Source organism: Anopheles stephensi, chromosome 3 (assembly GCF_013141755.1).
Source record: "Anopheles stephensi strain Indian chromosome 3, UCI_ANSTEP_V1.0, whole genome shotgun sequence".
NCBI lineage: Eukaryota > Metazoa > Arthropoda > Insecta > Diptera > Culicidae > Anopheles > Anopheles stephensi.
In genome coordinates this window covers 83,656,983-83,678,074 of record NC_050203.1, presented here as the reverse complement: position 1 = coordinate 83,678,074, position 21,092 = coordinate 83,656,983, and the positions used below count along the sequence as shown (strand labels likewise).

At 48.1% G+C, this 21,092-nt stretch overlaps 3 protein-coding genes across 4 annotated transcripts in view; 1 reads left to right on the top strand and 2 right to left on the bottom strand.

Annotated features, from left to right (window-relative positions):
• The window catches only part of LOC118513773 (mucin-5AC-like), a 30,005-nt gene extending 22,642 nt beyond the window's left edge, over window positions 1-7,363 (top strand). Inside the window, exons 6-7 of the mRNA XM_036059950.1 lie at window positions 2,659-3,212; window positions 3,286-7,363. Of these exons, the coding sequence (XP_035915843.1) occupies window positions 2,659-3,212; window positions 3,286-6,874 (4,143 nt within the window). The 3' untranslated portion in view covers window positions 6,875-7,363. The remainder of the gene's footprint in view (window positions 1-2,658; window positions 3,213-3,285) is intronic.
• A 343-nt stretch (window positions 7,364-7,706) lies between these two features.
• Window positions 7,707-11,433, bottom strand: LOC118513774 (DExH-box ATP-dependent RNA helicase DExH6-like). Its single transcript, XM_036059951.1, has 3 exons — window positions 11,047-11,433; window positions 9,810-10,976; window positions 7,707-9,730 (listed from the first exon to the last, which is right to left on the bottom strand). Exons 1-3 carry the CDS (start codon window positions 11,225-11,227, stop codon window positions 7,749-7,751), a joined length of 3,330 nt encoding a protein of 1,109 aa, XP_035915844.1. The 5' UTR covers window positions 11,228-11,433; the 3' UTR covers window positions 7,707-7,748.
• A 94-nt stretch (window positions 11,434-11,527) lies between these two features.
• On the bottom strand, window positions 11,528-18,527 carry LOC118513775. Of its 2 annotated transcripts, none has more exons than XM_036059952.1 (4): window positions 18,386-18,527; window positions 16,469-16,586; window positions 15,784-16,383; window positions 11,528-15,723 (listed from the first exon to the last, which is right to left on the bottom strand). In XM_036059952.1, the coding sequence occupies exons 2-4, from the start codon at window positions 16,544-16,546 to the stop codon at window positions 15,652-15,654; spliced, it is 750 nt and encodes a 249-aa protein (XP_035915845.1). In that variant the 5' UTR covers window positions 16,547-16,586; window positions 18,386-18,527; the 3' UTR covers window positions 11,528-15,651. The 2 variants fall into 2 exon arrangements, with proteins under 2 accessions (XP_035915845.1, XP_035915846.1); XM_036059953.1 differs by lacking the exon at window positions 18,386-18,527 and adding an exon at window positions 18,189-18,306.
• Window positions 18,528-21,092: the final 2,565 nt, after the last annotated feature.

Below are 21,092 nucleotides of genomic sequence, written 5' to 3'. Positions count from 1 at the left end.
TACCCGTGTGTCCAGCTGGCAGGCAACTGACCCAGTGGGAAACTTCAAACAACTAACATTATTTAGTGTGTGTGTGTGTGTGCCCTTTTTTGTCTAATTTCTGAACAGTGGACTAGCATTCAGACCGCTTGTTAAGCTCCGCCCAACGCTGGACATTATCGTCCCTCGATCGGTACTAATGCCATTCTAGAGCTGTTTGATTAGCCGAGCAGCACCAGAAACGCCTCGACCCAAGGCAAGAATGCTCTTTAAAGGGTACGAATTACCTCCGAGGAATCATCTTTATGCTTCGAGAAAGTTGGGCATCTCATCCCTAGAGATTGCCCGGCTGTGATTAACCAAGTCATCGGACTGACCTTTGAAAGCCTCTCCAGAATAGCGCACACTCTATCTGTCTAATTAGTTGGGCTGGGTTGCAGTGACTGGAAGTGTCTATTTCTATGCTAAACCAGCAGTAATCTCGTAGCAAATAGCGTACAACGCTTACGTGAACAAGCGCTTGATTAATGGGAAGACAAATAGACCACGATACTCGTCCCAGCAAAAGGGTGTCATAATAGTTTAATTCGCTTCTCATGCTGGGAAAAAGCATGCTCGTTGCTAGAATTGCTATTTGCTTTGAAGAATGTTTTCGTCTGCCAATTATTGACAACGTTTTTTTTCGTGAGAGCACATTATGGAATAACGGAAAGCGTACGCTTCAAACACGTTGTAATACGTTGAAGCAGAAAGCAAACACCTGTCGTCGTACGAACGCCAGCGAACTAATCGTGGTCCCGCAGCATCATCATAGCGATTGGAGCCTTATGGCCACAAAACGTAGTCGCCAAACGGGCGGTCGTCTTCGATTCGAAATTACACAGTCTGATTGGCACGGACGGTTAAAACGATCGAAACGCTGATGAGGCAGGAGAAACCCCAAACACAGAACGCAACATCCACAGCCACACATTTCTCCGGCCGAATCACGCGAAAACGTTGTTGGGAAAGCCAGGTAAAGAAGAAGAAAAAAAAAACAACAACAGTAGATATGGTTATAAATTCCTGCGGGTAATAACGCTGAAGCTTGTGCAGCTTCTTTTCCTCGTTTGCATTTAACGATCAGCATATATATCTGCACTGCAGTTGTTAGAGCTCAGCGGCTCGGTGCGAGGGTCTAGAGAAAAGAAATAGATGTCATGAAACTAAAACAAAAAGGGAAAAGCGCTTGCAGATGTTAGGTCTTCTAATGGATGTGCGAACGACAGATGTATCCATACCGATTATTAGTGGCAGCTTCATTGCGTGCCCCAGACACAACTCTGGTTGGAATTGTTTTAACGGTCCAAGCGCATCGTACAGTGTACCACCGGCATGTAAATAATAGCGATGGGATAAATGGATTTCCTAGTGTATCGTTACACCTAAAACTATAGTGTCTGGAAGATTTCAACATTTTTAGGCTCTATGCTATATACACTATTTGCAGGTTCAAGCTTGGGGCGAACGAGGTAGAGGCGGAGGCCGGTCTCCATGACCTCACATGACAGGATCAGGCATCGCAGCCCATCCAGGGACATCCAGGGAAATTTGACTCGATTATCAAACCAGCTACGACGATCACTAAGTCAAGAAATCATAAATTTGATCAAGAAGGTTCAAGTTCAACTCCTCCATGTCTATAGAAGAACATAAGAAGACGACAATTAATACAAAATCAACAACCCTTGAACCGCCGCTTTGATTCCTGTTCACGCGATCATCGTTTCGGTCTGATGATGATCGCTGACCGGAAAATTGTGACGTTTAACGTTACAATTAGCGGGTCGCATGTACGCACACGCTGCTCTGGCGGCCTGGTCGGGTGGGCCTACGGCACGCCTGAGCAACCGTACGTACACCCCGCACGGTGGTGTTCTTTTGTGTTTTGTTTTAGATTTAGTTTTGCTGTTTTTCACTGATACAAATCTTTTCTACAACACACTCGCGCCACCGCCTCCTTCCGTTTGTTGTTTGATTGATATTTTGCTGAGCAAGATGAGCAGCATCTTCAAGCACGCAGCGCGAGCCATCGCTCGAAAGGGCATACGATTATTATCAATTTGTTTGGTGTGTGTGTGTGCCGGTAATTTGATGAAAACTGTTTTTCATTTTCATTTTCTCTAATTCGTCCAACGTACCGTGCAAAATCGCTCCATTGCTCTGCTGGTAAAAGCTTTCCTTCGGGCAAACCCCTCGGATCAAGCTGCATCCAATGCGCTTTAGGTTGTTTTGTTGCTTTTTTCTTTCACCACCACCACCACCACCGTTGCCCGGCCAGAGCCCTAATCATGGGTTCGAGGGTGTCCGTCCGTAGCGACGGTAACATTCGATGCGTATCGAATTTGGCGAAACATTTGGTTTTTTTTTATTTTTTTGTTTGCTTCTTTCGCGGGGAAAGTGTTCGGTTCGGTGGTGTCCGTGGATGGTGTTCTTATGTTGAGAAGTGGGACCGGTGCGCCCTGGAGTGTTCGCTTTCACTTTCATTTGCAAATTTTTGCATGCATGCCTCTTTACACAACGCCGCCGTTTGCAAATGAAATCGATAGCGCTATTAGTTTTCTACTTTATTTGTAACAATTTCGGTGAAACGCCAGCATCAATGCTCAAGAACTCATCGCTTACCATCTTTCTCCGCAGGTACCATGGCGACCGATACCGTATCATGTGCCCCAGCAGCAACCGCAACAATCGCAGCAACTGATCAGTGTTGCCAGCTTCGACACGACGAGCAAGGACGAACTGGTTCACATCGCACAGCACAATGCGCAGATCCTGAAGCAGTTCAACCAACCGATCGCCCAGTACAGCCAGCACTCGCAGGGTGGCATGAAGGTGCAGATCACGACCCATCAGCAGGCACCCGGACCAAGCCCGGCGGTCTCGGCGCAACAGCACCATCAGCAGCACCATCAGCACCATCATCACCATCAACATTCGCCGCAAGGTGCACCGTCCTTCGGGCATACACCGGCCGGTCCACCGAAGTACATGACGACGCCGCTGCTGCAAACGATCTATCCAGCTGGGCCCCACAAACAGCAACAATCACCCGGCCAATCGAAACCGTTCGTGAAGTCCGATCAAATCACCACACTAAACATGGTGCACAGCTCGACACCGAAGATCACGGCCGCCATTTCCACGCACGGTGCGGTTGGTGTAAAGTCGGGCAAGTTCAACGGACAGTTCAGGTACGTACCGGTACGACTGCACTCTGCCGCTCCAACGCAATTAATGACAACTCCTTTCCGCTACACTTTGCAGGGATGTACAACCAACGATCCAAAAATCGACACTCAAGCCTCACCCGGTCATGAACAAGCTACAGTCCCATCTCGGGATAACCGGCTTCCGGCAGAAGCAACCGATCGCTACCAGCTCGAACCGGTTGGAGCATTTCATCAACCCGAATCACCTGTACGGGACTTACATCCAATTCGGACAGTCGCCCGCACTCGGTCCAGCCTCGCTAGCACCCTCCAAAACGAAGTTCCTTAGCCAGTTGGGTTCGGGCGGTGTGCCGACCTTCGACTCGCAAACGCTCAAGAACTTCTTCAATGCTCCCGGCTACACACCGAGCGTGGGACAGTATAAGAAGCTAAACTTTCTCCAACAGCAGCAACAGTTGCAGCCAAGCAGCGGCGTCAAGTTCTCCTTCCCACACTTTAACCAAATTCCTGCGGATTTAGCTGAATTTCCGAAGAAGTACGTAACACCTTCATCCGCGGAAAAGGAACTCACCAAAACGGGATCGGGTGGACTCGACTCGACGCCGCTGTTCCCACATCTTCCACCAAGCGTGTTGACCCCCTTCTTTCAGCAAGTTCAGCAGCAACAGCAGCAGCACAGTTCTTCATCCGGCTTCATCTCCGGTAACAAGTACAACAACTTCAACCTGAAAACCCAACATCCGGCTCCTCCGGTTTCATCACCGTCTGGCGCTTCGGGAGGATCTTCTGCGAAACATAGCTTCCAGCAGGGACAGTTCCAGTCCGAGCGGGAGTCTCTCAGCAACTTCGGTAGCCAAGTGTTTGGTGGCGGTGCGTTCGGTGCCTACAGCACCCAGCAACCCCTTCCGATCGAACATAAACCGTACGAGATTGTTAAATTCAAGGAATCGCCCGGAAAGCAACTTTCAACCAAGTTTAACGAGATACAGGATGAGTACAGCAAGAATCTGGTACCTCCGCCACCGAGCACGCAGCAAGCATTCTTGCCGACCGTGTTGAACCACCTTTCGGAATCTTCCCCGAGCAAGGATCCGATTGAGATTCTGAACAAGTACAACATCAATCCTCACTCACCGCTTCAGGACGCGAATCGGTTTAGTTATGAATTCCCCCGACCGACTCCCGTATCGCATGCGGCTTCCACTGGTGGATCTGCGCCGACGACTGTTAGTACGACTTCCACCACCACTACCACGCAGTTCCCGACGGCGACGACCCTGCCAAGACAGCAGTACTACCACCAGCACCACTACAACCAGTATCAGTTCCCGGGAGAGCAAAGCTTCCACAATCATCAGTCCTCCTCGCCTGTTCTGGTCACACCACTCAATGAACTTAGCGACAATGGGTGGTACAACAGGGAAAAGTACCTCACGACGGAGAAGCCAAATGTCTTCAAGAATCTCTTCCGACCGGTGGAGAGTGAATACAAGCAGCACAAACTGATGCATCCCGCCTATACTGGACTTCCGCCAAATCGACGCCCATCGGCAACACCATCCTCAACCACGACGTCCGCTTCGGCTAGTGCCGGCCCCACCACAAACTCCCCGTGGGATCAATCGACCGAAGAACCCATCATCACGCACAGCTTCTTCACGATCGAGGACGCGATCGCTGACCCGACGCTGATCCCACCCAAGTCCAAGAACAAGTACAAGTACACGACGGACGCGGAGGAGGAAAATCGGCAGGAAGATCTGCAGCTAGAAATCGTAACCATTGGACCGTTCTTCGGTTCGGAGGAGTCACCTATTCAGCAGGTGGTAACGACACCCGCACCCAGCCGAGCACCTGGTTCGAAGGGAGGTAACGGGCAGCAACATCGCCGAAGACGTCCGAAACCGCACCACCAGAGCAGCACTACCACGGAATATACCACCGAGTTGGATTCTACGGAATCGACGACAAACGCCATCAGTCCGAGCGTAAACACGGTCGCGGATAGCCGAAACCGTAACAGGATTCGCTTCCGTCCAAAGCCCATTACCACCGTAACACCTCCGATCGCCGCTAACGTAGAGACGGAAGCGGCTACCACCATCCTTCCCACACCACCACCCCTGCCAACGTTCGTTTCTAGTGAAGAGTTTGACGGAGCGGTCATTAAGAAGTTCCGCAAGAAACCTCACTTTACGAGGAATCGCCTCAATGTGCTAAACCAGCGAGAAGAGGAGAAAAACTCTGCCCTGGATCAAACGGAACCGTCGCTCGCCACGCCAACCCTAACTACGGTTTCAAGCACCAGCAGCACATCAACATCATCCGCGGCTGTTAGTATACCGGTGGAAGCGTCACCTTCGGTACCGTCCACTATTGGTGGCGGTTTCCGATCCCGGTATCGTCCAGCTCCTCAGCAAAAGGGTAAAGATTCGCAGGAGGACACACAGCCGATCGCTGGAGATGGGTTGAAACTAAACTCCCGATTACCGAGCCGCCTTCCACCGACGGCTTCGTCTACGTTGGCCACATCAACCGACCTAGCGGCTGTGTCCTTGTTCAACTCAGACGAATCGAACATAAACTCCTCGGAGCCTCAAAATCGAACCCGTGGCGAACACAACCGACCACGCTTTAGCATCAAGGAGTACCGAAACAAACTGAACCGTACCGCCGCTAGTACGTCTGGCCCTACCAGCACGGTGGCATCGCCAGGCAGTGGTGATCTAGAAACGACAACGGCTCCAAAGCTTCGCTTCCCTACCCGCAATCGTTTCTTGGTGAACGCGCGCGCGAACAAGACGGTCGAATCGAACGACGTCCTCCCAACGGGAACCGGTGGGGTCACAACGGAAAAGTCAGCCAACGAAACAACGACGAGAAGTTCGTTCCGGCCGCACGGTACGCGCACCTACAATCGGTTCACGGTGAAGAAGCCTTCCACGGAAGCGCCTCAAACGTCTCAAACGAGCACGGGAACGCGTGGACAATCAACCAACGGCATCCTGGCGACCCGTGGACGTACCAAGACGGCATACGATCAGGCAGTGGCGGCCAATCGTACGCTAGCCGGAACCTACAACACTACCGCCTCGCTAATCAACCGCCGACCTCCGAAGATCACGCTAAGGCAACGCATTCAGAACTACAACCGCAAGAAGGAGATGGAACAGGCAAACACCGCCACGGGCCCGGCGAATGAGGGCGAGAAGCGGGAAGAGGTAGCAGACATCCCTTCGGTGGATCAGAACAGCGTTCTAGCGGCCTCCGGAGAACAGAATCGCCCGATCGATGATCTCGGCACGCTCGGCGATCGGTTCGACTCGTCCAACGGTGTGGCGTCGGACGATGGGACGACGCGCGCGACCAGTACGACCGAAAGCTACCGCCATCACGAAACGGCAATAATGAAGATATCTCCCAAGGATCCGAACAGCGCAACCGCCGCGACCAACGGGGAGGATTACGATCTTAACAGTGCGTCGTCCGATTACTCGAAGCGCGTCGTTGAGCTAACACTGTCCGGCACCGGTAGCAAGGATCGCGGCAGTTTCAAGTCCGTCAACAAGGGCTTGCTATCGCGCAAGGTGCCCGGATACTTCACGCTCGCCACCGAAGATCCAATCCTACCGATTGAAGCGTTCTTTCCGCAGGTAAAGAAACCGAGCGGAGGGCTAGCGTGATAGCGAGACAGGCAGCGGGCCTGATTTTCCCTTTAGACACATGCAATTCTGCCAGTGGCCACGGCTAGCCACGAATGTTGGCTCGCGCCTCTTGGTTAGCGTTTCGTAAAGGTGTGTGTGTGTTGTTGTGTGACACAGGTGCTGGGGCGGATCTAAACACCCGTAGAGAGTATTTAAATTGGCAAGTATTTAAATGAGTTTTTTTGTTGTTGCTACCAGCAGGCAGGCAGGCAGGCCGCATCACCAATCAGGGCGCGCGCGCATTAGGGGATTTGAGGTGTGCGTCGGGGGTATTTCATGAGTCTCGCAGAGAATGTAGAGTGAAGGCTAGGCTTCCCGCGTGAACTGTCGCCGCCCGTCCGTATAGTACTGTAAATTATGCAAAACCTTACGTTTAAGTCCTTAGACCTTAGTAAGTTTAGTAGAACGGTTTGAGTTGCGAGAAAGGAAAGAACTGTGTCCCGCCCTGAGGGTGTACTTTTCCTCCTCTAATATCTCAATTTTATTTATTACTCTCTTCAATACCCTTTCACGACAACTTCTTGTTCGATAGGATTGTTTTAAACCCTAAGCTAGCTGCTCTTCCTCTGATTGACGAGTGAAAACACGTGATTGAAGGCTATTCGATTTCCTTCCTTCTAACGACGGATCGCGCAGTGCGTTTTAGTCGTCCTTTTTTAACACACACACACAAACGTTGTACTATAAACAGTAGTTTAAGCGAAGCTCGTTTCGTACACGAGCTATGGATGAGAAAACGGACGAGCAAATGTGGGCGAAATGAAAAAAGCGAAAAGAATAATAAAGAGTTGTAAATTATCGACGAACTAAATACACAACAAAAAAAGTCCAGGCGTGTCGCTCCCTCCTGGGACTACATCCGATCAAACATATCCATCGTGAAGTTCCAGCTTGCACCCATCGCCAGGGGATTCTTAAGCTTCGGTCGTGTATCGTTCAGGGTGCAGGCCATCATTGAGCTTACATCCTCCTGGTGCAATATATCTCCGATGTAGTTCACCAGCCTGTCCGTTTCCTCGCGCTTCAACGTTTTGAGCAGGTTGCGGCTAAAATGTTCAAACAGTTGCCCCAGCCGACGTCGAATGAAGGAAACTGCCCGGTAGTAGTCGTACGGTAGCTGGAACGTGTACTTCCGATCGATGATGAACTGTACCGTGCCCGGTTCTCTGTCGGCAATGTTGCGCCCTTCCCGTAGCTGCATGTTACCGTTGGCCAATGTGTCGAACCTATCGATGCCACACACCAGCAGCACCGTCCAGTCGGTAATGACGGTGTTTTCTAGGAGTTGCGCCTGCACGCTTTGCTCCTTCGCTACGTTTAGCTGGTGGTCGAGCTTCCGACCGTAGATCACCCATTTCGCGGGAAGACTGTCGATCTGTACCACCGAAAGACGATGCGGCTTAAACCCTTCGCTTCCACAGTTGGTCGTTAGTAGGTGCTTTTCGTAGTCCGCTATGGCTAGCTGGGGATAGAAGCCGGCCGCCAGACAACACTTTACTATGGCCCATTTGGTGGAGTTGGTGTTGAGCGAGTCGATGTTGTTCTCACGGCTACACTTGACTATCCCCAGTACGCGCAGCATGGACATAATCTCGACCCGCGCGTTCGAGATCGCTTCCATTGCGCCGATCTTGAGCCGATAGTTGCTCACCATGCTCCCATCGGTTTGGGTGTACTTGCATTGGCTCCACTGATGGTACAAGCGCAACAGCACCATACAGTCGCTGTACGTGCGGCTGTGCAGGGAATGCTTTAGCTGCACAATTTCTTTCTCACTCTGCTCGTCCAACGGTTCGACGAACGGGTTGCCTACCTTCAGGGCGGCAATAATGGTGAGCATCGGGTCAACGCAACGGAACAAGATGGAGTAGAGTAACGCTTTGCCCAGATGGATGCCAACGTCCAGGTGGCTCAGCAGTTGCCCCAAGCTGGTCGGTACGGTAAGCGGTCTTTCGATGGCTCCGATTTGGTGAAGCAGCTGTAACGAAGCGCCGACGCTTGCTGGACGTGCGCCGAACAGCGTGGCGCCAAGATACTCGATCGTCGACGTGGAAAAGTCGGTACGACAAAGCAGGGCTGTTAGTATCGTTTCCGGTGGCGTTACATTGGAGACCGCTTTGATTGGAAGTGGTTTTGAGGCTTCGTCACTTTTCAGCCTATCCTTCCCGTACAGCATGAAACACTTCCGCTGGGCAAGCCACATGAGCAGGCGGCAGGTGCGTGCCGTAGCCAGACACGAGCGATCAATGCAGATGCCTTTGGCGTAATCCCCCGAATGGTGCACCTTTAGCCCTGTGTCCACCACATAATGAATGTGGTTCAGCGACGGTATTAGCTCCAGCAGTGAAGCTCCCGCTAGCAACATGACACAGAACCGTTTGCCCGGATTCGGTTTCGATTGTTCTTCCGGATAGACGACACTATCTTTAAACTCATCCTCGGTGACCAGACGGTGATAGACCACAAACTTTATATTGTGTCGATCGAGCGCACTGCGTCGTAGCCACACGAGACACTCGAGCACGTCGGAGTAATCGGGTAGCACCACAAGTACATTCCCCGATGCAAATCTCTTGCAGATGTGTGCCACAATGTCCACTACCAGCTTCTGGTCAACGACGTACGGGTTGTACAGTTTGTGGTACATTTGACACAGCAGAGACCACCGATCCGCCCCACCGTCCGTGGTGTACGCTTTGTGTGCATTTAGCATTAACTGCAAGCAGCGATTGTTCGACGCCTCGGGACACCAATCCATGGCCTGCAAGGACTTTCGTGCCATTAGGTACGGATTAGCGCCCAGCTCCAGCAAACGCCGGACCACGTCTTCGAACCCTGTATTCGGCGTACAAAATGTGTGCAATTTGTGTTAAGAAATCCCCTTAGCACATCTATTCCAACAAAGTCCACTTACCTTTCGCGGCAGCGATCATCAGGGCCGTCATTCGGGTGTCCGAATGTTGGTAGTCCGCCATGTGTCTGTTATGCTCCAGCATCGGCAACAGGACCGCCGTGAACGGTGTCGCATCGTCGGAATTCCAGCAGTTCCAGAGCAGCTTATCCATTAAATCCGTCGCATTCCGATTCAGCCCCCGATGGCCGTACGCGAGTTGCAGGTTCGCCATCATCTTCAGCGCATTATCCACCTTTGGAAGGTTCGCCTTCAAACTCTGAATTACGCCATGTGTGCAAATGGTCATAAGAATCTTGTCCAAATGATAGAGCGTAGCTCCGCACGGACTGTTCGGCTGGTTGTTCTCGGTGGGTACGTTGTACGGCAAGCGCATAACTGGCGCGCCCTCAAAGAAGTTTGCCCACGATTGCACCTCCTCCTTGGTGCACAACAGCACCAATTTGATCGCCTCATTCTGAGACATAATCTTTTTTACAAGCGAAAACAGCAAACTCATCCCAGCCGGCCGTTGATCGCTACAGTCCACGATCAGGTGCGTAAGTTCCGGCACAACTTTATCGAACGTTTTAATCACCAGCGACATGATCAGTGTCTGGGCGGTACAAAACACAATGTTGTTCATTTCACCGACTTGCGCGTTTATGGTCAGCTTATACCCGATCGTACTGCCCACCGTTTCATCCCGTTCCTCGCATATACGGCCCACCGTAGCGAGCACTTCAACCTCTTCCTGCAGCACACAGATCGTACGGCAAGAACGCTCGCTTTCACAGCAACTTCCCAGCATGTAGTGGACGAGCTCGGTCAGTTTCCCGCTGTCCCGTTCACCGCAGACGATATACACGGAACTATCGGCGATCGAAAACCATTCGGCAGACGAAGCCAAGTGTTGATATGCAGCGAGCGTTTTCCGCCGGTTTAGGGTGCGTTCGCTAAACTGACCGGGGGGAGGAACATTTCCCAACCGCGTCGCACGATTACCGATCAGCCAAAAGTTCCAGTTCATCGAGGAAGAAAAACGAGTGTAATGTCGTTCCGCTAGCTGCGGTGCGTATGTGACGTGGGCCAAGCTTTGGGCGAGCAGGCAAATCTTCTTGAGCTGCGCTTCCGTCGCCACCGAGTACGGCACATTGCCACCAAAGTCGACACGTACAATCGTTACACCGACTGGAAGTGGGGCAGAAATTCGAACATAAATATGCGATTCCCGCACACGACCACCGGTGTTCCTACCTACCTTCATTTTCGGTCGGGAAAATCCAAACGGAGCGAAATTTTACATCCCCAGCCATTTCCTTCTGCAACGCTATCAAATCCGAACAGCCGATTGCCTTCATAACTTTCACCTCCAGTATGCAATCACTTTTCTCCACGTACTCGACGATCGCCCGAAGCACGGAAACATTGTCCTGATCCATCGCAAATTAGCGGAAAAGCGAGAGATTTTCATCCACGAACAAAGATACCTTTCGGATAAACTAGCTGTGGGCGGCTTCTTCCCTGACACTAATAACCGTTACCGTTCAAAAAACAAGCCCCGCTGCAATATACACTCGCATGGCTTGCTTGTGTGGTGGAGCTAGTGCAATAGCCGCGTTTATACTGTACACTCGAACTCGAATCGAGTGTCCGAGCTGGATGTTCGAGAGGAAAATTGCGACGCTAGAACCAAACCATAACAACAAATAATAATCAAAAGAACAAACAGGAACCGTGAATGATGCATAAATACGACACAGAAGGTTTATGATATATTTCTATTTAGTTTTGTTGTTTTTTTTTGTTTGAATTTTCAAGTCATTTTTGTGCTTCCGTCTCCATCCTCGGGTACCGGGTTTTTTAGGTTATGTTTTCCTTTTCCTCTGTTCAGTGTTGTGCTGTGTGGTTGTTGGTTGGATTTGGTTATTTTGCCCTCCGTTTCCGCCTATTGCTATCATCGAACCGTAAGTTTGTGGATCGATCGATGCTTTCGTTCGTTCGGTGGAAAGCTCTCGATGTCGATCAAAGTGCAAAGAAAGCTCCACGCGTGTTGTTGCGTGAGTTGTGGGTATTGTTGGGCTGTGGAATTATTGGTATATTGTGTTCAACGCTCTTACTACATTAGTACACGAACAAATATTTCAAAGTGTTCCGCGTGTGAAAGACGATAAAATGTCATAAAATGGGGTTTTACATTAGCTGCCTTTTTTGCTTTGTTGTTTCGTCCTTTCTCTCGTTCCCGATATACACATAAGAAGCATAATTCTAGCGTTCGTGTCTTGTCCTGGGGTTTGGGTCGGTCTGCTATTAAATGCCATACTGAAAGAGAGTAAGTATCATTCAAGTTCAGCGCTAACCTGTTCCCCTCCCGCCCTTTCCTGCCTTCCGTTTAGCGTGTCCTGGTGTTCTAAACTGATTGCAATCCTGTAAACCTCTAAAAGCAAGTTGAAGCAACTGTATTGACGTGACTTATATGGTTTTGGTTTCTGTTTTCAGCACTATTCCCCTGCGCCGGGATGGTCTCCGGATGTTTGCTGACCTCCGTCAACAACATGCACGTACTGATACTATTATCATTATTATCATCATCATTAGAAGAGTATTTTAAACTTGTTCAACACTCTCCCAACTCGCCTGCATCTCACAGCTTTTGCCTGCATTGTTCGTAAAGCTGATCCTTTTTATTGGAATGTATGTGTAATGATATTGTCATGTTTAGTTTTAAAATAATCGAAGTACTGAAGAAGAGATGCTTCCCTCTTTTTGTTCCGATTTTTTCGATCTCGTTACACCGTTCCTTCCTTACCGGCAACCCCCTCCAGCACGTGTGTTCTGGGTACACTATCTGTATATAAGGTGAGTTTTGCATGTATATATATGTATGTATATTTTAAATATTTATAGATATAAATACAAAATTAGATTATATATAGTTTTTGTGTGTATATATATATTTCCTCTCTTTTCCTGCTCGCATCTCAACCACTGCACTGCACTCTACCGTGTGTATGTGTCCATCGTTCTGCTAACGTAATGCAAATATATATAATAACATACAGTTGTAATGTGTATGTGGGTGTTTGCTACACAGTTTTGTTCTCATTCTTATAAGCTAACAGTAAAGTGTTCTGTGGTGTGTTTATGGAATTGTTATGTTGCTTTCAGCATACCATTTGCGTTTTTTTATTCCACTCTGCCCTTAGCATTAAAGTTTTTGTATGTTTTCTCTTTCTATATTAATACTGCATTGTAAGTTTCTTTAAGTAATTCTCTGTGTGTGGTGTGTATTTTGATCAGGTTGATCGTGTACATCTCTCTCTCTCTCGCTTGTGTAAACTGTGCATTTAGTTTTATAATATTTGTTAGTTTGTTTTTTTTTCATGTGAAGTAAGTGTTATCAAACAATGGTTGACAAAGCGATGTCGATGTGTTGCACGATTCCGAATGGTGCCCATTTTGGATAGGATGTCTTCACAGGCGAAAGCTCGGAATGCCGATCGAAAGGGACCTGTGTCGAACTGGATGGAATGTCGCACCACTTTCCTTTCGATCGATCGTGCGATGTTTGTACGATCCATCCCCCGCGCTCGTCCTAGCGAAGGATCTCAAGGGCAAGCTCTGGTGGTATTGGGCCCGTCCAAAATGGATACCGAAACGCAATCGCTTTGATCGTATGTGCAACCCGACGCCCCGCACACTGGTCAACCATTTTTGATCGTTTGCGTTTTCGTGTTTTGTCCGCTTCATCCGGCTACGAATCGTGATGGTATGGCGTGTAGTACGCGGATGAAAGCAGTCATTTAATGCCCTTTTGATGTTAAAGGTTTTTATTTCGTTTTTCCTCGAAGAAGTTATAGTCAAATTTCTAGTCGATATTCTTATTGCTCTCCTACATGTTTGGTTGTTTGATTTTCCAAGCCCGCCGAACCGGATCTTTGCTCGAGATGTTAAAGCGGTTCACAAGCGAGAAACCTGGATGTTGGGCGTTCTTGCTTGCCGGCAAAGGAAAACCACGGCTGTTCTTATTGCTCCTCTCGTAAAGCAATCACCTTCCCTCCTACAGTACTAATCGATGAACCCCGGGTCATCAAGCTTACGTATCCTATAAGTTCTTAATTAAGTTAATTCAAGTGCATTACAATTATCTGGAATGGCATCAAGTTTCACAAAGACAATCAATTGTTTTGTAAGAGGCGTTGCAATACAGCAATAAAACACCTCGTTCGAAAAAGGGATTGAAACGCAAGCAATGCTATTCTATCTCGTTCAAGATGTGATTGACGTCTAATGGTAGCTCTCATCCTAATGAGACTCAGCCAAGCCGCTCTCCGAGTGCCTCTAGGCCCCCTTCCGATAACTACCCCTAGGATGTTGGCGGGGTTATTTGGTCCACGGGAGGAACGCGCTATCGGGCATGCCCGGATCTTGGTTGGGTGTGTGATGTTGTTTTGGCCAAGCAAAAAAGAGACACTGCGAGCCAGCCTCACCGAGAAGGTCATCAGTATGAACGCTTATCCACTAGCGCGACATCACATCATCTGCTCTGGAAGCGGTAATCGAATTCACGAGCTTAAAATTGTAACATGAAACACATTAAGCAGCTTACGCCTCGTTCGTGTCTATGGTTAGCACACACAAAATACCGATCAGCAAATATAGATACCACAGGAAGCATCTTGAACCTTGAACCTTTGGGCATTGGCCCAAAAGGGTTTGCTGTATTGAAAGTACTCAGTTTGGAAAAGGGTTTCAGGTCTCATATGGCACAAGTTGACGGATAAAATTGACCACGATTATAGCAGAAGTAGACACACTTCCTGATTCAAGCCTAGCCACTAAAACTGGGACTACTGTTGGCAACGATCATCTAAGCGTTGGGTAGTTACCGAAAAACAATGATACAAATCATTATTGCATATGGTTTTGGTGATTGTTAGTTAGTGTTTCTACGTTTCTAGCTTATAATGCACCCAATGCCTGTAGTGTGGTGATGGTGTATTGAGATATTAGGTTTTGGTTTTAACGTTGTAGCATTGTTTGAAAAGGACTGTTATCCTTCTCGCTTAAGAGTGTCCTCTATCGTTCAAAATATATTTCATTTTGATTTCATGCTTCATATAGATCTGGTATGTTATCGTCTTGTTGCTCTCTCGAAAGCTCTGTACTAAGCGTTCTCATAACCGGTGTTAAACATGGAAATTAGTCAACAGAGAGGGAATTCAGCTACAATATCCCTCAACACGTTCCTCTGACAGTTGCATCTGCTGTTGAACGTATCATCATGAAACATCTAAGAATGGCTATATTAGCTGTCCTATATGCCCTAGTTTCTGGCTTCTGGAAGGATATTATACACACTATGCAAAAAATGCATGTTAACATGTACCAACATTCTTCATGCTCTATAATACGGCGAAAGGTGTTAAAGTTCAAGAAATTTTGAAATAACTCGGTAGAAAGCAAAGCATACATGCCATCAAGCAAAGGCTGAAGATTGCAAAAATCAATGGACTGATTTTGAAGATATCCTAGGGTAATTAAAATTCTTCGGGTTCTGCTTTGAGTTAAATGTGGGAATAAAAACTGATGTTTTACTCCGAAAAAAGAGCCGATATTTGGTGCATTGAAGTTGCACCTTAGCTTTTACGTACAGCGAGTGTGTGTGTGTGTGTTTTTTGTTGAAGTTAGTGTCGGTATTTGCATTTGTCCTTATTGCCTAGAAGTGAACGATGAATATTACTTTTCCGTTTGCCGTTTGTCCGTGTTGTGGTTAGTTCTTGCAGGGCTTTATGACTACCTGGTTTTGTTGGGTGCCTCTGGGTCGGTTATCATGATATGGAATACGCCACGGTTGCTCTATCGCTTAAACGTTAACGTTGAACCCTTTCTTCGCAGCGACCGGTAACTTTTCACCTTGCAAGAATGGGTTGTAGCTCTAAAAGAAAGTGCAGAGTAAGAGAAATGCGCCAACACCATCGCGCTCAAGCTATGGTACCTTCTTGACGTGAAACTTTTTCGCTACCAAGTTCTTGTGCTCCTGCGTGTGGAACTGACGGGCGATAAAGTTTTCCAGATCGGAATCCATCTGCGGGTTGCCTTCGCTTTGTGTCGACGCCGGACAGTTGAACATATGTTCCGCATCGCACATACAGTCCTGTGCGGCCTGATACTCCCGACTAAACGCGGCCGTATTTTCGAAATCCATCGTGCAGCCCTGATCCTCGGTGTATCCGACCGGGCACGGATTCGGCGGGTTACAGTAGGCCGGCAGACTGGCGTCGGTTTTCACCTGCGGCTTGGGACGGTTAGGTCCTTCGCCGGCTCCACCCGACACGTACTGATGGCCCCAGAGGGAACTGTGCTGCAGGTATTCCTGGTCACGCGGCGAAGGGTTCGGATTGGAACCGTCCAGCAGGGCGTCGTAATCGAGCTGCTCGGATTCGAGGTCCTTCGTTACACGCGCCATCAGTGCTAGACGGCTGGCGGGAAGTTCGTCCATGGCGGCCGGATCGATGTACGAGTCGGCTGCTTCGGCCAAGTCCTTGCCCATCCTATCGACGAGCTCGCGGAGCAACATGTCCGAAAGAAACTGATCCTGATGGTGTGAAACAAAAAAATGAAAGCAGACACGCTGAGAGCATCATTTTCGGAAGGTCAGTGGGAAAAGTTGGAGTCCTTACCTTCATGCCCGCTGATAGGTAGGCTAACGCTGGGTTAGCGCCCACCATCAGCGAGGCTAAAACAAAAAAGAAGTACATGCTTGGTGCCGTGCTTTGTTAAAAAGCACGTTCAAATGCTCTGCAGCCGTCGAAGGAAAAGGCATCGGAAAAGAGAGAGAGGGAGAGAGAGAGAGAAGAAAAACAACAGCACTATTATAGAGTGATGCAAAGCACAATGAAACACAAACAAAACATAGAAAAGCTTTTTGGCTCCACTATTCCTGCTGGACGGGGAGGTGTCTCTGCATGGGGTCCGTCCTTCGGAAAACACATTTTTCATCATTTGGCTGTGTCTTATCGTGTGATTTATAGCTAAGTTCACATTCACATGAATTCCGAACACGTGTCGTGCGGCACTTCTTCGGCACCTAAATCCTCCGAAAAGTCCTTTCTGGGTTTGGTGCGTTGGGCAGTAAACCTTGACATTTGGGCAGCGGCATCCAAGTAGGTGATGTTTTCGAAACCGTCATCAAAAGTAATTCCCCGATTAGAATCACCGCACGCTCAATTGCCACTGTCGGTGACCCGTATATTGGTGGCATGGCAACGAACTAATCTTGATGGAGGCTAGATGAAAAGCGACGATATCCTTACTCGGGTGTATGTGCGTACATTACACCAACCATATCCTCGTGCGCAAGGCTCCATACCATTTGACCTATAAAATCTGAGAAGCTCTCCCCCTCTTTTACTGAGGGAGCGATTTAGCGTTCCACGGTTCTCATTCTGATCTTCTGACCAACCATTAATCCCGAGCAGCAAATTAAAATTCCGACCACTTGTTGCGATGCGAAGGCCCGGGAAGTGTGTTGAAACCACACGTGCACATCTTCCCAGCACCAGCTGTTTTTCCCGAAACCAACCGGCCAGTATCTTCAGTCCAGTGTCCGTGCCCACTACACACCCTGACCATCACAAAACACACACAAAATCTCTGGAAACGGCATCCGGCAGAACGCATGCGGGAAAGCGAACGTCATCGTCGACGGCGCAATGCGACATAATCAATATCATATCCCCCCCACGCCGAATGACGTCGATGACGTCAACAGGGCTGCTGGCAGATGGTGGTGGCGTGGATATTCGCTGGACAGTAGTAGGGCTGTCGGGCTTCCCGTCTTCAATCCATCATCTCGAGCCACTGAGCGAGACACAGCGACGCAATAATAACATTTCCTTCCAGATTTGCGATGTCGCTGCTGAGCTTCCTGCACTGAGTTCTGCGGACACTAACCACACACTCGCACATATGCACGACCTTCAACCTTTATAAATAACCTGGCAGGCGATGTGTTTGCCATCATCACCGTCATGAATGTATAATTAATGCGATCACCGTAGCTAACTAAACAGCAAACATTATGCCTGCTTGTATCGATTTTTTGGAGGTTGGTAGAGGGAAGAACTGCCCCCAGTTCACCCTCCCACACGATAAGGCTGTGAACTCGCTACAACTTCGAGACATCAGCACGCAGGATAGGATAACATTTTCGGAACATTGGATCTCGGGCTCCCACGCGAAAACTGTGTGAGCAAGAAGGCACAAACTAAAAAGTGTGGTTATGGTTTCCCTCTTTCAAAGCACGTAGTCTGATTGAGACCTGTTTTACTGCTCCACTTTATCCAATCTTTAACACAATTACGAACTCTTTCTTCGGGAGATACACTAAACTCTTCTCACCTAAGCGCAAAAGCAATAAACAATTGCAAAAAACCGCACACTCACAAAAAATGGCGCGACAAACCAACAAACACTTTCTGTTGCCTAAACACGGAAAAAGCTCCTCCGACTAGCGATGTCACCACTACATTAAACTCGCCCAAACCACCCACTTTTCCCACCGGATAAGGCACTGGCAAGAAGAAGAAAACCTTTACCTAACAAACGATTTTCCTGTCGGCGAATTATACACTCTGCGAAGCGAGACTTGTTTTTCACTCGTCGACGAAATGGTGAAAACTGGATCGAAGCAACCGCTGGCCTGACGATGGAAGCCCAAAGCTTTTCCACATGAAGCTCGCTCGCTCGCTCTCTCTCTCTCTCTCTCTCTCTCTCTCTCTTTCTCTTTAGGGCCTTCTTTTCCTCTCGTGTTGCTGTGGGAAGCGCATGCGCCCTTGTTGGCGATGTGTGAAAAAGTGATGGAAATTGGATGAAACCATGGGCGAAAATGGACACGTTTTGAAGGTTGATGAGTTGTTAAAGTGGTGGCGGAAGTAGTTGCAAAACAACCAAACGGTTTCCAGCTGGCGCGCTTGATCACGTTGATTTGATGCATTGTTTAGGCGATTGTTTTGCTTTCGGCAACATGTGCCCCATTTGTTAAAGCTTGCCCCATTTGTTAAAGCTTGCCCGTAGAGCTTTAAAGGCTTTAATATTACTAGCAATAGTACAAGGAGTTGTAAAAAAATTTGAAATTAAAAAGAATTAATGCTTGTAATTTCTTCCCAAGGAAAATTAAAGAAAATGAACGCCACGCTACGCTCTTCGGTACATTTTTAAACACCTGTAAGACCTTCGGATAAAATATCTTCACCATACCAGTTAAAATCTTAAACTCCCTTCACAGCACACAGCGCAGTTACGACACAGCCGTGGAGGTACTGAAGTAGAATCAAATTAAATGCTCTCAAACATCTCTCGCATGATGATGGTGGTCGGCATGGTACGGTATGGCCCCCTCGACCTCACCAGTAATACTATCAGTTTCCGAGGCTTTTTGATTAGATAAGTTACGAAACGGTTATTAATTATAACAGCGCTTCTGGTCGTGCTTTTTTGGTGGACCCACACGGGAAGGAGTGTCGTAGAATAATAAATGTTTAGGCGGACGAATAAAGCTTCCACCAGGATAGGAAATACCTGTGAATGATCTGACGGTAAATTTAAATTTCCAGTCCAGTCCAAAGTGAGTGACAGAAAGAGAAGTCATTTTCCGGATTTATCAAGCGATTAAGTGCTTTCTACATATTCAAGCAATTGTCCAAATGATTTAATCACTATGAGTGTTTTGTTATACCTGATCCTCACAGTGAACACTTGTTTTATGGCCTGGCATTTTTATTTATGCTTTAATCTCAAGTACATTAAAGATAAGTGTATTTGTACATTTTCCCTCGATAAGTAGCAGAACGCACCAGGAAATTGTAATGTTTTGCTGTTGATTTTTTAATTTTCCTTTGTTATCTTTTCACAAGCAAACATGCCACACACGCTTAACGCTCTCCACTGGGAAGCAAAAATCACGTCCTGCAACAGAGAGAGAGAAAGAGAGAGAGAGAGAGAGAGAGAGAGAGAGAGAAAGAAAGCACAAGATAAAATGCAGTTCGTGCTATTTGGTTTGTTTAAACATAGCAAAGAAATGCTATTTCATCGTGTGAAAACGCATCAAGGAAAACCACAGGAAAACCACAGCAACTATAAACGCTTCCTTTGGTGTTGGAGTTGAAGTTGAAGTTGCTGTTGTAATTGCACATTTTTCACATTCCAAATTTTATTCCGATTCCCCGGCAGTGGTAGATACATCCCAGATAAAGCCCAACAAAGACCACAGCTGAGAAGGCTTATTACTATTAATACAAAGTTATTTTAGAAGTAATTGGTGAAAATCCAATTCAGCAAACAGTTCTCAATTGTTCGGCGAAAAACATTTAAACACCGAGGTCTTCTTAATCTTGGATGCAGATTCGATTCCAACCCAGACACAAGCGATTCCCCCGAAAGCTCTCGAGCCAAAATTCTCGGGAATCAGTTTTGTTTTCCACGAGGTGGTAAAATCGCTGACACTTTCCGTAAAAACATCTCTCCTCACAGCAATCGCGAAAGAAGTGTTTCGATTCGCAGGAAATTCGCAGCGACTGAAATCCTTGCCGTCGGCGTAGTGCTTGAGGCACTAGGAGTAGTTTGCCGACTTTTCCTACGCCCACTGCCACTAGCAGACAAGAATGGGCCACATTTCCCACGATGGGTTTTCCGGGGGGAGAAGAAAAGCAAGCCATTACTCACCTCCCATCCCGGCGCTGGCCTTTAACCCAGAAGCGACTGAAAGAGAGCCCGACGGCAGCTCCCTTTCCCAGCGGATGTGAATTTTAGAAGGCAGTCGAATTTCATTGATAATTTTAGCTACTTCTACACAGGTCCTTTTCGCTCTCTCTTGCTATCGTTCTTTCTCTTTCTAGCCTCTTCTAACACGCGTGTGGGTTGGAGCAGCTGCGTTCAGCTTTTCGCCATTCAATGAGTTGGAAAATCTTTTTCGGAAGACTGTACCGGGAACTGTCCCATCCCTCGGTCGTGTTGCAGAGAATTTTGTGAGGCGATGAATGAGAATGGGGACTAAAAAGGGAGTGAGTTTTCCGATAACATGCTGTCGAAGATCACGTCGCGAGACGTGCTTAGGAGCTTTATTTTCCCTTCCAAGGGTCGATCCTAGCATGGACGGTGGTGTACGTGCGCCAACGGTAACCCGATACGGCTTGGTGTTGTTGAACGTAAAGGTGTCGGACGTGTTTTTTTTTCCTATTGGCTTGCCATCGGGCGCAGAATAACACGCGTACGGATCCGTTTTCATTCATCTTCCGGCGTGTTAAA

Coding starts and splice junctions, on each gene's coding strand:
- LOC118513774 (XM_036059951.1), bottom strand. CDS start 11,227: ATGGATCAGGACAATGTTTCCGTGCTTCGGGCGATCGTCGAGTACGTG. Junction 10,977..11,046: donor TTTCCCGACCGAAAATGAAG/GTAGGTAGGAAC, acceptor CCCCACTTCCAG/TCGGTGTAACGATTGTACGT. Junction 9,731..9,809: donor GATGATCGCTGCCGCGAAAG/GTAAGTGGACTT, acceptor CGCCGAATACAG/GGTTCGAAGACGTGGTCCGG.
- LOC118513775 (XM_036059952.1), bottom strand. CDS start 16,546: ATGTACTTCTTTTTTGTTTTAGCCTCGCTGATGGTGGGCGCTAACCCA. Junction 16,384..16,468: donor ACCTATCAGCGGGCATGAAG/GTAAGGACTCCA, acceptor TCACACCATCAG/GATCAGTTTCTTTCGGACAT. Junction 15,724..15,783: donor AAAAGTTTCACGTCAAGAAG/GTACCATAGCTT, acceptor ACTTTCTTTTAG/AGCTACAACCCATTCTTGCA.